The following is a 13,777-nucleotide window of genomic DNA, read 5'->3' on the forward strand; positions in this document are numbered from 1 at the left end:
TCACTCCTGGAGTCTTTCATGGGCATGCTACCTCCCAGTCAGCAACATGTCTACTCCAAAGTCACTGCACAAGATTCTGCCCCGAGTCAGTGGCAGCCAGCTGCTCCTGCTTTCTGGACCAGCTGTCACAGCGTCTGGGTACCTAGGTTCTCACCAGGCCAGATGCTCTGGCCTCAGGTCTCCTGAAAGCCAGGACCCAGGCTTCAATCTATCTTCTCCAGCAGGCATGGTTTATACCACTTCCTTCCCTCTGGGCCAGGCTGTCTCTTCCCACATACTCTGTCCTGAAGCACGGGCTCTCCCTCAACCTACACATTTCTGAAGGTATGGTTCCAGGCACTCCCATCGCCAAGATCACACAGGGAAGCCAGAGTCGCTGGGAATGGCAGATCGCCAGGATGCCCAGACCCCAGCCATGATGTCTGGAGGGAGGACATTCTTCATAACTGAGCCTGGCTGTGTGAGATGTGAGGCTGCTTTGAGCACATCCCCTGCCTGCAGGACTTGCTCAACCCCAGAGTAGTCTTTGTAAAGTCAGTCCCTGCTCAACCACCTCCAGGGCCTCCCCATTGCCCAGAGCCCTGACCCTGCAGGGTTAAACTTCTAGCTTTGACTTCATCAGCAAGGACTTAGGATCCCAGTTAGCTGACATGCCCACAGTTCTTCAGCCTCAGTGCCCTCACCTCTAGGCACGTCCTGCTTTACTCTCTCTGCAGGACTGCCCTTTCTCACTGCCTGCAGGTGACAGCTGCTGTTTAGACCTTTCATGTGAGCACAGACCAATCTGGTTTCTGACAGAAGTCAGGCCCTTCTGTGGAAAGCTGATTTTTGTTTTTTTGTTTTTCTTTTTGTTTTTTGTTTTTTTGTTTTTTGAGACAGGGTTTCTCTGTATAGCCCTGGCTGTCCTGAAACTCACTTTGTAGACCAGGCTGGCCTCGAACTCAGAAATCTGCCTGCCTCTGCCTCCCAAGTGCTGGGATTCAATGCGTGCGCCACCACGCCTGGCTGAAAGCTGATTATTTTATTTTATCATTTGTTAGTTGGTTTTATTTATCTGTTTGTTTATTTATTTGTTTTGGAGACATGGTTTCTCTGTGTAGCGCTGGCTATCCTAGAACTTGATTTGTAGACCATGCTGGCCTCTAACTTAGAGATCTGTCTGCACCTACCTCCTGAGTGCTGGGAGCACACCCAGCTTGAAAGCTGATTTTTTTTTTAAGGTTAACAATTTTGCTTCAAAATCAGTCTAAATAAAGACATCTAGGGGTAGCTGGGTCCTTAGGGTCCCTGACCAATTCCTCCATCCTACAACCCCAGTAGCACAGACAATGCTTGTCCAGTCCACCTCTCTTTAGTACCTAAGTACTACAGGGTTATGGGGTATACTCACAATTCAAACACTCAGAGGCTGAGGCAGGAGGGAGAGTTGGGAGCCAGCCTGGAATGTACCACAAGAACCTGTCTAAATAAATAAAACTTGAAGACTTCTTTCAGACTTGGCTTAAGAATATCACACAGTCACAGGTTTGAGGTGCAAAGTCACACTCTTTAATGTCAATTACAATGTCACAGTCGGTGGTGGTCCCTCACTCTTGGGAGAGAGAACTAGGGCAGGCCTTGGAAGAACCACTTATAGGGAAACTGAGTCCCGTGTAGTGTGGATGGTGCCAGGTTCCCCTTGTGAGAGCATGCTCAGACACTGAGGCCTCAATAGGGAGGGCTCTCTGTAGTCTCACACCAGGAAGTCTTCCTTGCCCTTGCCCTGATCTGGGTGCTGCCCCCTGCCCAAGAGCCCTGAGAGGAAGCTCTGGGGTTACACTTAATGACTCTGGTTTCCTCTGCCCTGCCTGGGGGTGCAGGGGGCTCACTATTCAAAGAGGGTGGAGATTAGCAGTCACTGCCCCCTAAAGTTCTTCTCTTGAGGCATCCTTCAGTCCTTCATCCATCCATGCATCCGTTTGTCCATGGGCTCCCCAGGTCCCCTCTCCCTTGTTTCAGAGGCCTCCAGCTGCTGTCGCCCCTGAAACAAAGGAGGTGACAGAAATGTGGGCACCTGAGTAGACACACAGAGGATGGATGGATAGACAGATGGAAGGATTGATAAGCATCTGGGTGGCTAAGCAGAGGATGGGTGGATGGATGGGTGGATGGATGGATGAGTGGATGAGTGGATGAGTGGATGGATGGGTGGGTGGATGGATGAGCATCTGAGTGGCCAAGCAGAGGATGAGTGGATGGGTAGGTAGATAGATAGATAGATAGATAGATAGATAGATAGATAGATGATAGATAGAAGGCTGGGGATCTGCATGCCCAAGCAGAGGATAGTTGGATGGGGAGACTAGGGGACAGAGTAGAGGAAGTGAACATGTATCCCCAGACCCTCAGTCACCCCATGTAGCGGATTAAAAAGTGTCCCTGAAAAGACATGCCTAGGTCCTATTCTATCCTATATAAATGTGACTTTATTTGAAAATACAGTCTTTGAGAATATTATTGTCCTCAGAATCTCAAAGCAAAAGACTTCTGAATTTAGGGCAGGCCTTCCCCCAGTGACAGTCAAGGACACAGGGAGTAAATAGAAGGACAGCTGGAAGCCAAGGAGGCTCAAGGGAATCAGGAGAGCGGCAAGGACATTCACCACCACCCCCCCCCCCACACACACACACACTGCCTTCTCCTAGAGTCTCAAAGGGAAAGGACCCTGCCAGCACCTCAAACATGGATGTGTGCACATTTGTCACCACAGCCACAGGACACAAGCCTGCCTAAGCTCTGTTCTTTGTGCTAAGCCTGTGCCCACTCATGCCGAGTGCCCACCAGAGACCTGCCTGTTCCAGGAACTTTGAGATTAATCTAATTGCAATCAGCTGAGAATCCTGCATCTTTCCAAGGAGCCAAGAGAAAGGCAGGAGGACCTGTCACACATCTGAGCTCTCCACAGTGTTATAGATGGTCCCTGTCCTGGGAAATTTGGGGCCCTTGAACTTCAGACTGAGTAATTACCCACCTGGCCAAACAGGGCCTAGTTTTTGCTGCTATAACGTACTGAGGAGAAACCTCCGGTTCTCCAAGGTTTGACCTTTCTCTGCTCTAACAGCCTATTGGGTCTCTATGTGAGACCCCAACTTAGAGCGTTTCTCCCTGGAAGGTAAAGCCCCTGGACATTCCCCAAGCTTGTTTTCCCCGATCTCTAAAAATACAGCCAGAAAGAAGCTCTTTGTTCTCTATAGCCAGCAAAAAGCCTTTTTGTTTCTATATCTTACAACCAGAGATGCCTGCCTTCCTGTGCTGAGGACATGGAGATAAAAATTCAGAAAGAACTCACTCCCCACTCCTGCCTTGTAAATTTCACCAAGGAAAGAGTTTCTCTCAACTCTTCCCAACTCCTCCCAACTCCTCCCAATTCCTCAGCTAGCTGTTAAAAGCCCCCTACTGTCACCTGCCCTGCACGGGCGGTGGTGGAGGGACTTCATCCTCAGCTAGCTGATAATAAAACCTCTTGCAGTTTGCATCAGGTGTGGTTTTTCTCTCGAGTCATTTGGGGTACCAACCAGCTCATCCCAGGACTTGAGCGGAGGCCCAGCTTCGGGGGTCTTACACCTACATATTCAAGGACTACCAGGAGTCCCAGGAGAAAGTGAGCTTGCCCCATCTTGAAGCTGGCCAGATTTCTCCCTCCCACTGGTATAGATCTAGCGACTGTCCACTCTCTCACCTCCATGGCCTGGGCTGCCTGTCTGTGTCCCTGACCACAATGGTCATTTAGTTTCAGAATGCTCATAGAGACCATGGTCCAGGGGGATGGGATTGGACATCGTTTTTCTCCCCACTCAGGGAGGCCCTTAGTCGGAGTCAGAGGGTACATGTCTAGGATGGTTCGGGGGCTACACTGTGCAAGGTCTGAGCGCTGCTTTGCTTTCTTGAAGCCCACCATGGGTGCCTGAAGCAGGCTGAAGCAGGTGGCAATAAGCCACCCATCACTATTGGATGGATGGATGGATGGATGGATGGATGAACGCATAAATGTCTACCACTTGCCAGTATATTATCCACTTCCAGTGGTACTCTGTCTCTGGCTGTACACTGCCTGGCTTCAGCCTTCTGTCTTCCAATGGTGCTATCCAATACCTCCCAACTCATCCCAGGGTAGGGCATCCTGTTGCTCAGTGGCTCTGGAGTCCCTAGACTCTGTTTCCCAAGAACCACCTCTTTCCCAGTCAAACCCACGCACCCAGCTTCCAGAGTCCGGTCTCTAGCGCTGGGCAATTGCCAACAGGAAGGGGCGTGGTTTTGGCTTCACGGTTGTTTTCCTGACAGAGCAACCGCTCTAGCCACCAGCTCCATTACTGCTCTCCAGAGACCCTGAGCAGGAGCAAGCTCTCTCCACTCCAGGTTAGGAGACCCTAACTCACACTCAACTCAGACCGACATATATCCCGTGACCCTCCCTGAAATGAACGTGGGACTCAGGAGCACGGTACTTACTGGTCTGTACGTCACACATCCCAGGGCAGCCAGGCTCCTACATGGGGGGGAAAAAAGAGGAGACCTGCCTTGGCTGCCTCCCTTGCCTCCCTCCTATCCCTAGTACACATATGTCCTCTCCCCCCCCCCACCCCCCCAGCCAGAACCTGCAGAAGACGCACTGCCTCATCTCTCTGCTCCTGCCTTCTCTCCAGAGGCTACTGGCTGCTCCGACCCCTTCTCCATCCAGGGCCACAGCTTGCCCTTAGCTTTTGCTTGCCCTGTGAAACGGCCAGCCTCTCCTTCCAGCACCTGGAGGGCTTCTCCCTACTATGCCGCTTCCCTGCTGCCGGGGGTCCCCAGGCTCCTCTGTCATCTAGGGATCTTCAGCAGTTAATGGCTCTTCCCCTCTCGCCCCTTTTATGTTTGGAACTCTCTGAAGCCAGTACTCCCCGCGCCTTCAGAGACCGATGAAGGGTATGAAACAGAAGCCTGGCTTTCGGTACCTTCTGCTCAGCCGGTCTCAGCACTGAGCCAGTGAAGAGTGGAGAGGGGTATAGCACTGGGAGTGGATCCAGGATGTCTGGCTCCTGGCTCCACCCCCATGAAACAAAGACGGAAGACCTTTGCTGGGCCTAGAGCCAGTGAGGGGGAGAGTAGAGTCCTTGTGTCTATGAGACAAGGTACAGGGCTGAAAGAGATTCAGAGGTGCTGGGGCCCAGAGGCCTGGGACCAGTCCAGGCCCACCTCCCTCTGGACAAAGCATCTTATGTTCAGACCACTTTCCTGTGTTTTTCCCAAGGCTGGGTGGTAGCATATTTGTTCATCTGCTTCTCTGGGGGATATGGTAAGGTTCCCTGAGGACCAGGGCCAATATCACACAGCCATGCCTGAGTGCAAGTGTCCCACTTCCTAGTTCCAGATGATGAATAATCCCCCAGAAGGAGAATCAGGCCAGTAGGATCTTGATAAAGAAAAAAAGTGGTTAAGAGCACTGACTGCTCTTCCGAAGGTCCTGAGTTCAAATCCCAGCAACCACATGGTGACTCACAACCATCCATAATGAGATCTGACACCCTTTTCTGGGGCGTCTGAAGACAGCTACACTGTACTTACATAGAATAATAAATAAATCTTAAAAAAAAAAAAAAGGAAGAGGTGATTGTGACCCTGCTTTTCCTACCACCATGTTTGGGCCCTAAGCTGCCAGGAATGCTCATGGAGCCTAAGAGCTTCCTGGGAACCTCACTTCTTCCTGGACTGCTCCTGGGCTCTGAATCCTTGTGCATTCTTCTGGGTCGCTTCCACTAGCAAACCTTTCTTGATGTTCTAGGAGGCTCCATCTCTGAGCTCCTCTCCTCCTGTTGAAGTCCCTAGACTATAAGCTCCTGACTGGTAGATCAGTACTGGTGGCTACAGTCCAGATGTATGCACACAAGGCCGAGTTGCCACTGATGGCTCCCTCCTTGCTGTATTGTGTCCCCATCCCCAGGGACTCCCTGACCATCCAACCCTTATCTGAGCTTCCAAGGCCCTTCCCTCACCACCACCCAGCCAGGGTCGCCTCTGCCTGGCTGCCACTCACTTGCTCTGCAGCCTTCCCATGGAGCACGGGCTGAGGCAGGGCCATCTCCAGTCTGTGTAGGAGCCACTCAATCAGCCTGTGGTAGAGAGATGGGCTGAATCCAGGCGAGAAGAACTGGGGTGGGGAATTGCCACAGACAAACAAGCCTGCTAAGAGGTAGGTCCTGTCGGAAGCCAACCCTAGAGCTCTAACCCTGAAGGGCCCTTTCTGTCCTCCCCCATCCTTCCCAGGCAGCCCTAGCAGGGAGCTCAGCTCAGCTCCATCTACTTCAGATCTGCATTTCCAGTCTCTCACACCCCTCCCCCACAGCGTGTGAGCATGGGGCAGCACCCAGCCAGATTTTAAAATGGATGTGGCCTTTGGTCCAACAACCCTACACATTTACTCCTGGTCACCAGATAGGGCATGCACAAAGCTTCTGATGGCAGGAAAAGTGTGGGACGCTTCTAAGTGCTCCTGTGTGGTTAAATGAATGAAGCCCTAGGTAGCTCTTTGCAGTGATCAAAGGAATAATATAGAACTGGTATATAAAGCCACTTCTGAGGGACTTCTTTTAAAAGTGTGTTGCATGTGTGTGCGTGTGTGTGTCTGTGTGTGTGTTTGTGTGTGAGTTTAATGCACATGAATAGCTGTGTGTGTCTGTGCATTCATACAGAGACCAGAGAAGGGAGGCAGGCACCCCCCTCTATCATTCTCTGTCTTGTTCCTTTGAGACAGAGGCTTTCCCTAAACCTGAGACACGGTCTCTCCCTAAACCAGAAGCCAGGTCTGTCTCTAAGCCTGAGGCAGGGTTTCTTCACAAACCTGAGGCAGGTTTTCTGCCTAAACCTAGAGCTCAAGTTTTTTCAGCTAAGGTAGCAACGGCAAACAATCCTCCTGTCTCCACTCCCTGCCTCAGTGCTCGGCTCACAGCCCTGCACAGGACCATGCCTGCTTTTACAGAGGTGCTGGAGTCCAAATTCTTGTCCTTGAGCTCATGGGATGAGCTTGTGTAGCAAGCACTCAACCACTGAGCCATCTCTCCAGACCCTGAGGGACTTTTTCTTTTTAATTAAAAAAGGGATATAAAAGAATACATGCAATTTGGTTTTGATAGAGGTGTGTGTGTGTGTGTGTTTCACTTGTTTTGAGACAAGATCCAGCTATAGAGTCCAAGCTGGACTTGAACTTATGATCCTCCTGCTGCCTCAGCGTCCTGAGGTTACAGGTGGGCACTTGGTATTTGTTTAAAGGAAACGATTACTCCCAGCCTGGTTGACGGAGGAAGATGCTGATGAGGTTTGCCTGGAGAGTTTGAGTCTTGACCCAAGTGAATACTTTTAACTTTCTAATTTAGCAATCAGTACTGAGTGAGAGCAAAGCACTGGGCCTGATCCTTGTAGGAGGTACAGCCTTTAGGGGACTCACCTGACGGGGTCCCCGGGTGGTGGCAGGGAAGAGGATTGGAAGCCAGGCTGGGGCTCTGCAGCTGGCTCTTCCTCAGGCTCCAGGGGTCCAGGATTAGGCTGGGAGGGGCTCTCTGTGGGCTCCATCTGCATAGGGGTTCCTGGAGGATCTGAGCAGTAAGAGAGCTGGCACTAAAGACCCCATAGCTGGGCTTCAGCCAACCCCCTCGTGGGTATAAAGGGGCCAGATTTGGAGAAATGACAGGTCTGGGTGAAGAGCTCTTGGAGACTACCCTAATAGCAAACAGCCTAGGAAGGAAAGGGACAAACCCAAGCTTGTGAAATCCAGCTGACTGAAGCCACTTGGAGTCCCAAGTGCGACTAAGAAGGGGTTTCTGATGTCTTAGCAAGGCCTGAACTCTCCCAGTGCCTGGCTAAGGCACACACATACGTACGTACGTACACACACACACACACACACACACACACACACACACACACACACAGAGTCTCAAGTTCCCCCTGAAGAGCCTACCCTATCCTGTGACCACTTAGAGAGTCCCTCCCAGCTCCTTCTCTGTACCTGGATCCAAGACAGCAGCCTCAGGTTCAACTTTCCAGGCCTAGATAATAGAGAGATGGATCATGGTCAAAGCCAGCCTGCATATACCCACCTTGGTCAGTTGTGCCCTGGCCCCATATGTTATCACCAGTACGCATGTGTGCATACACATATACGTGGAGCTGGTGGGGGGGGGGGTTAATGTGATTCCGAGTCACCTAGGAGACACACCCCCTCTGGGCAGGTCTTTCAGGGAGTTTCCAAAGAGGTTTAACTGAAGAAAGAAGGTCCACTCTGAATGTGGGTGTTACCATCCCATATGTTGATGTCCTAGACTCAACAAAAATGTTTAAGAGACAGACAGACAGACCCACCATCATTCACTTCTGGCTGCAGATGCAATGTGACCTGTTGCCATGGTTCCCCCACCATGATGGCTGGTACCCACTTTAAGCCACGAGCTAATGTAACCTCTTTAAATATCTATTGTCGAGAATTTTATCTCATCATCAAGAAAAATGATTAATCTATCTTGCTCTCAAATGCCCCCAGGCCCTAGTCAGTCACTCCTCCCATGAAGGACACTCCAATGAGAAGATCGACCTTCCAGTGGGTGTTGGGGACTGGCCATGGCCTGCTAGAGTGGGCAGCTTCCTGGGCCCCAGCCCTCCCCGATGGTCAGCTACCAACCCCCAGCTCATCACTTACCAGGGAAGGCGGAGGGGGCTGGGGCAGCACTTTTTCCAGATTCTGCTCAAGCCACCTGAGCAGCCAAAGGCTGGGCCTGTGGAAGGGTCAGTGGTCAGCAAGTGGATGGCCTGAAATAAGAGCTACCTTGACTGCCCACTAGAGTCTAAGCCTGGCCAGCCTTCTATGCCTGGGGACAGAGCCAAGTAAGAGTCTAAGGAATGAGTGAGTGAGGGGGTGAATGGAGGGAGGTGGTTGGGTGGAAGGCATGAGTCTGGGTTTCTTGCAGAAATCACAAAATGGTTCTTCAGGCTGACATTGGGGGACATGGTAACCTGAAAATGTAATAATCAGAATAGGTAGTTATTAAGCATTTCATGTAGAATCCTAGGTTTCTAGCCCATGGGCTTTGTTTTGTTTTGTTTTGCCTGTGAGACAGAGTCTAGCTATGTAGCCCCAAATGGTTCAAATTCATGATTCCCCTATCTCAGCCTCCCCAATTCTGGCATTATAGGGTTGCAGGTATGTGCACCTGTGTTCACATTGGTTTGTGGCTTTTCTTAAAACACGGGAGGCTCTGAAGTTCCACCAGGCAGAGGTGGTTGAGCCTGGGCAGGGCCCCTCCCTGAGCAGGTTCCTCAGTGTCATCATTGTCCCAATCTGGCCTGACACCCTCACTGAGAAGGGAGCTTCCTTTGAGAGGTCATAGGCTGTGAGGCTGAGACAACCAAGTTCACATATGCCTCATGGTGAGCCAAGCCCTGCTTTCCAGATGCCACATAAACCCCACTCTCCCAGAAACCTGTTTGCACAGAGCTTATCCATGCTTGCTTTACTTCTCAGAGGTGGCCCTACCGAATGTCCAGGAAGTGTCAGAAAGCACAAATAGCCTGGAATACTACCCCATGCTACAGATAAGAAAAGTGAGGTCGAAAAAGGGGAAGAGACATGCTTCAGGTGACCCCGGAGGTGGTGATAGACTCTGCCCTCAGTTCTGTGCACATTGCTCGGCCTGCTACAGACAACAGTGACCCTGGCTGACAAGGACTTACTCAGTGTCCTGAGTCCCGGAAGCTTCTGCAGATCCTACAGAGCCAGGAAATAAAGGAGAGGGAGGCAGGATGAGGAGCGGTTGCTCACTGGGTACAAAACTGTACTTTAGAGATTGTCAGAAGTCCTGGCTGCACAGAGGGTGGCTGCAGAGAGCGACTGAACACTGCGCATCTCAAAAGCTAGAGAGAAAACTAGATGCTTTCATCAGGAAGAAAGGAGAGTTGTCTGGGGAAACAGGTAGGTTTAACCTGGCTACAAAAGCATCGGTGGAATGAACCTCCAAACCGTAGCCATTAAACCACACCCTGTTGTGTTTTGTGTTTATCAGTTTAAAACTTAACAGCTTGAAAAAAATAACCATGAAGTCAATGGAGAGAGAGGAGGGGAGAAAGAAAAAAAGAAAAGGGAAGCAGAAAGGAAGGAAAAGAGGGGAAAGTGAGGGGAGATGAAGGTAAGGAGGAAGAGGGAGGAAGAGGGCACGAATAAGAGGGAGCAAGTGTCTGCCTGGAACTCCCGGGTCAGCAACACCGAGACCACTCAAATCTAGCTCCCCCTGCCCAAGGCCAATGGATGAGCCACTCCCATGGACCACTGAAATTCTCCCCACTGCTAAGCCCATCCCAGTAGCCCCTTAGAAGCTCCTGCCCCTGGAAAGACATTCTGCCTCTTTGTCTTACCTGGGTCCCCAGTGCCACAAGGTTCTGGGATCTGTGCTCCACCCTGCTGAGACAGACAGACAGACAGACAGACAGACAGACATTACAGGGCATCCCAGGAGCAGCCTCTCCAGCCCCACAATCTCTGATGGACTCTTTCTCACCCTCGGGTCTCCCTGCCCTTGTACCTGATCTGGGTCTCGCTCTCCGGCAGCCAGGTTCTGGCCCCCATTGCTGCAGACAGGCTGTGGCACGACCTTCTGCATGCCTCTCCAGAACCAGCTCAACATCCAGGAGCTGGGCCTGCCAAGGGATAGGGTCATGAGTCCACTCTCAACCCCCACCCTGTCAGAGTGGCAGTCCATAGTCCTGAAGGATTTGACATGGATCAAGCCACTATCTCCACATGATGAGACTCTAAAACCTCACTCTCTCTCCAAAGAGACCCAGGGTACCCTTCAGTTCAACCCCAAGGATGCCAGAGAGACCTTTGGAACCTGCCCTCCGGTTGCTCCATAAAGCACAGCCAGCCTCTCTCTATACCCCAATTAACTCACCCCTACCAGCCTTCGAATGACTGGCATGCCCTCAGACCAGTGGTTCTCAACCTGTAGGTTTATCCACAGAGGTCAAATGACCCTTTCCCAGGAGTTGCTTAAGACCATTAGAAAATACAGATATTCACATTATGGTTCATAGGTAGCAACAAAAATAACCTTATGGTTGGGGGTCACCACAAGAGGAGCTGTATTAAAGGGTTGCAGGATTAGCAAGGTTGAGAACCACTGCCTTAGAATACCTCTGGAGGCTTATCAGTTTATGTGAGGATCCTAAGTCTCTGTCTTTTGTTGGCCCCTGCCCCAGGTCTACTTGGCTGGATAAACTCTATGGATTGAAATGGCTAATGTCAGGACCACTGGCTTCACTGGGAAGTCAGCAGCTCCAGCCATGGTCTGAAGCCACCCCAACACTAATTAGTGTGCCCCAGCCCTGATGCCATTCTGGCACATTACTGTGACCTTCCCTCTCACGGTAACCACCCCATTGTGCTCAGAACACTCTCCCATGATGCTCTGGGCCTCTTTGAATGGCCACAGACCTGACTGACTCACAGCTGTTCTCTCCATGCTAGAGGCTCCCTGCAGGGGCAGTTGAGAGATGGAGAGGGTGATGTGGTACCTGTTCACCTTGGCAACAGCAACCTGGGCCTGGGAGGTGGGCTGAGCAGGGTCAGCTACCTGGGTCTCTGGCAAAAAAAGAATTTCCGAGATATCAGATGTGGACTCCAGAGAGGCCCATTTCTCCCTTGCTAGGGAGAGCAAGTCAGAGGCAGGTCTGATGGAGGGCACCAAGGCTCAGCTCAGCCAAAAAGCTCCCAGAAGCCTGCTCCAAGCTTCTCCGAGCCTCCACTTCATCATCTGTGAACTGAGATGCTGCCAGGCTCTGAGAGGAGACCCCAACCCCCTGCCCAGCCAGCCTGGGTCTCAGCACTCACCTTGAAGGCTGGGACCAGCCTCAGCCTCTCCCTCTCCTTCCATTGGCTCCTCTGGTGGCTGTGGGTTCAAATGGGACCTGTAAGCCTTGATGTCCTGGTGCAGATAGGACAGCCTCTCTGATTCTATCTAGGGACCTGCAGCTCCAAAGTTGTATACGAATACACACATGGTCATGCATACTCTTGTGTGCTCACAGTATACTATCATGAATATACCATATGCACATACACATGTACACACATGCACACTCTATACCCATTTCCTACACACACTCTACACTAGCCCAGGCACAACCGTTTTTCTTCCAGAACTATCTCACCTCTGCGGCTCCTCAGTTAAACTTCCTCCACCAGCCTCCACATCTAGGGAGCACACCCCACCGCTTCTAACTTTGGAAGTTAAATGACCCTCGCTTGTGAGTTCCTGTAAGCTCTAAGGGCAGCGCTGGGGCTCATTCCCTTCCTAGCCCTGCCTCCTGGCAGAAGGAGCTGGCGGGCACTTGTCTGCCAACCTCCAGGGGCAATGCTTGGTTGAGTCCTCTTTATGCCTTTTGCTCTAAGCACAGAATCTAGCGTCAATTAGAAGCTAAATGAAATCTGCTTAATTGAGCTGCTAAATTAATTGTCATCAGGGCCCCTGAAGGGATGAGATGTCAGACTGGCAAGTTTTGCTAAGCTTGAAGGAACATTCTAGGAAAATGTTGTTCAAAATGTGGCACATGGACCAGTGCCCCCTGCAAACTGCTAACTGGTCCCTGGTGATTGGACAGTTGGACCAAACCCTCAGGGTTGGTAAGATGGCTCTGTGGGTAACGGTGCTTGCTGTCTGGCAGGAGGACATGTGCCACATGAGTTATTCTCTGAACTCTGTGCACGCATATACACTGAGTGTGATAAATGTTTATAAGTTTTATCTCGTGTCCCAAAGTATAGTGTATTCAGTGGAACACTAATCTTTTTTCATTATTTAAATTAATTGTTTGTTTGTTTATTGGTTTCTTGAGACAGGGTTTCTCTGTGTAGCCCTGGCTGTCTTGGAACTCATTCTGTAGACCAGGCTGGCCTTAAACTCAGAGATCTGCTTGCCTCTGCCTCCCGAGTGTGTCCCCACTGCCTGGCTTTTATTTTTCTTAAGATGACATAATTACATCATTTCTTCCTTCCCCTTTCTTCTTCCAAACCCTTCCATAAACCCCTCCTTGCTCTTTTTAAAATCCATGGCCTCTTTATTCACTAATAGTTGTTACATACATACATACATACATACATATATATATATATTCCTAAATACATAAGTACAAGCTGCTCAGTCTGTTACATGTATGTATGTTTCCAAAGTAGACCATTTTGTATTGGGCAACCAACTGGTGTGCTCTTCCCTGGGAAAGATGATTTCTCCCGCTCTCAGAATCCCTTAGTTGTCTGTAATTCTTTGTGTAGGATTGAAGCCTTCTGGGCTTCCCCTCTCAACCTCTGCTCTCTTTAGCGTGTCTATTGTTGTTATCCTGGGAACACTATGTTCAAAGACACTTGGAAACTAAAATACTGTTTATGGGGCTGGAGAGACAGATCAGTTGAGTATGAACTCGGCTTATGGAGAACTCATGTTCTGAGCACCCATCAAAGAGTTCACAACTCTGCTCCAGGAATCTGATGCTCTCTTCTGGCCATTGTAGGCACTGCACCCATGTGAACACCACCGCCCCGCCCCCACCCCAATGACATTTTAAATAAATCTTTTAAAAATACTGTTTTTTAAAACCTGTAATTAATTCTCTATTTCCTGTATTGAGAAAGTCTTCCTATGAAACAAATACCACCTGAGGGAAGCGATGTACTTCTATTCTGGAGCTATTTCTGAATCTCCTGGTATGTAGACTGGGTCCT

At 50.5% G+C, this 13,777-nt stretch overlaps 1 protein-coding gene across 2 annotated transcripts in view; it reads right to left on the reverse strand.

Moving 5' to 3' along the window:
* Positions 1–13,777, reverse strand: part of Cngb1 (cyclic nucleotide gated channel beta 1) — a 67,543-nt gene that overhangs the window by 50,025 nt on the left and 3,741 nt on the right. The window contains exons 3-13 of one of the 2 annotated variants that reach the window (NM_145601.1): positions 11,891–11,948; positions 11,575–11,641; positions 10,584–10,698; positions 10,417–10,459; positions 9,739–9,772; positions 8,708–8,783; positions 8,021–8,060; positions 7,460–7,607; positions 6,053–6,128; positions 4,489–4,525; positions 1,526–2,020 (exon numbers count right to left, since the gene is read on the reverse strand). In NM_145601.1, coding sequence (NP_663576.1) covers positions 1,995–2,020; positions 4,489–4,525; positions 6,053–6,128; positions 7,460–7,607; positions 8,021–8,060; positions 8,708–8,783; positions 9,739–9,772; positions 10,417–10,459; positions 10,584–10,698; positions 11,575–11,641; positions 11,891–11,948 — 720 coding nt within the window. In that variant the 3' untranslated portion in view covers positions 1,526–1,994. Of the gene's footprint in view, positions 1–1,525; positions 2,021–4,488; positions 4,526–6,052; positions 6,129–7,459; positions 7,608–8,020; positions 8,061–8,707; positions 8,784–9,738; positions 9,773–10,416; positions 10,460–10,583; positions 10,699–11,574; positions 11,642–11,890; positions 11,949–13,777 lie in introns of those variants that run through there. The other variant, NM_001195413.1, reaches the window with a different exon arrangement.

The sequence above is a fragment of the Mus musculus genome, chromosome 8, assembly GCF_000001635.26.
Source record: "Mus musculus strain C57BL/6J chromosome 8, GRCm38.p6 C57BL/6J".
Taxonomy (NCBI): Eukaryota; Metazoa; Chordata; class Mammalia; order Rodentia; family Muridae; genus Mus; species Mus musculus.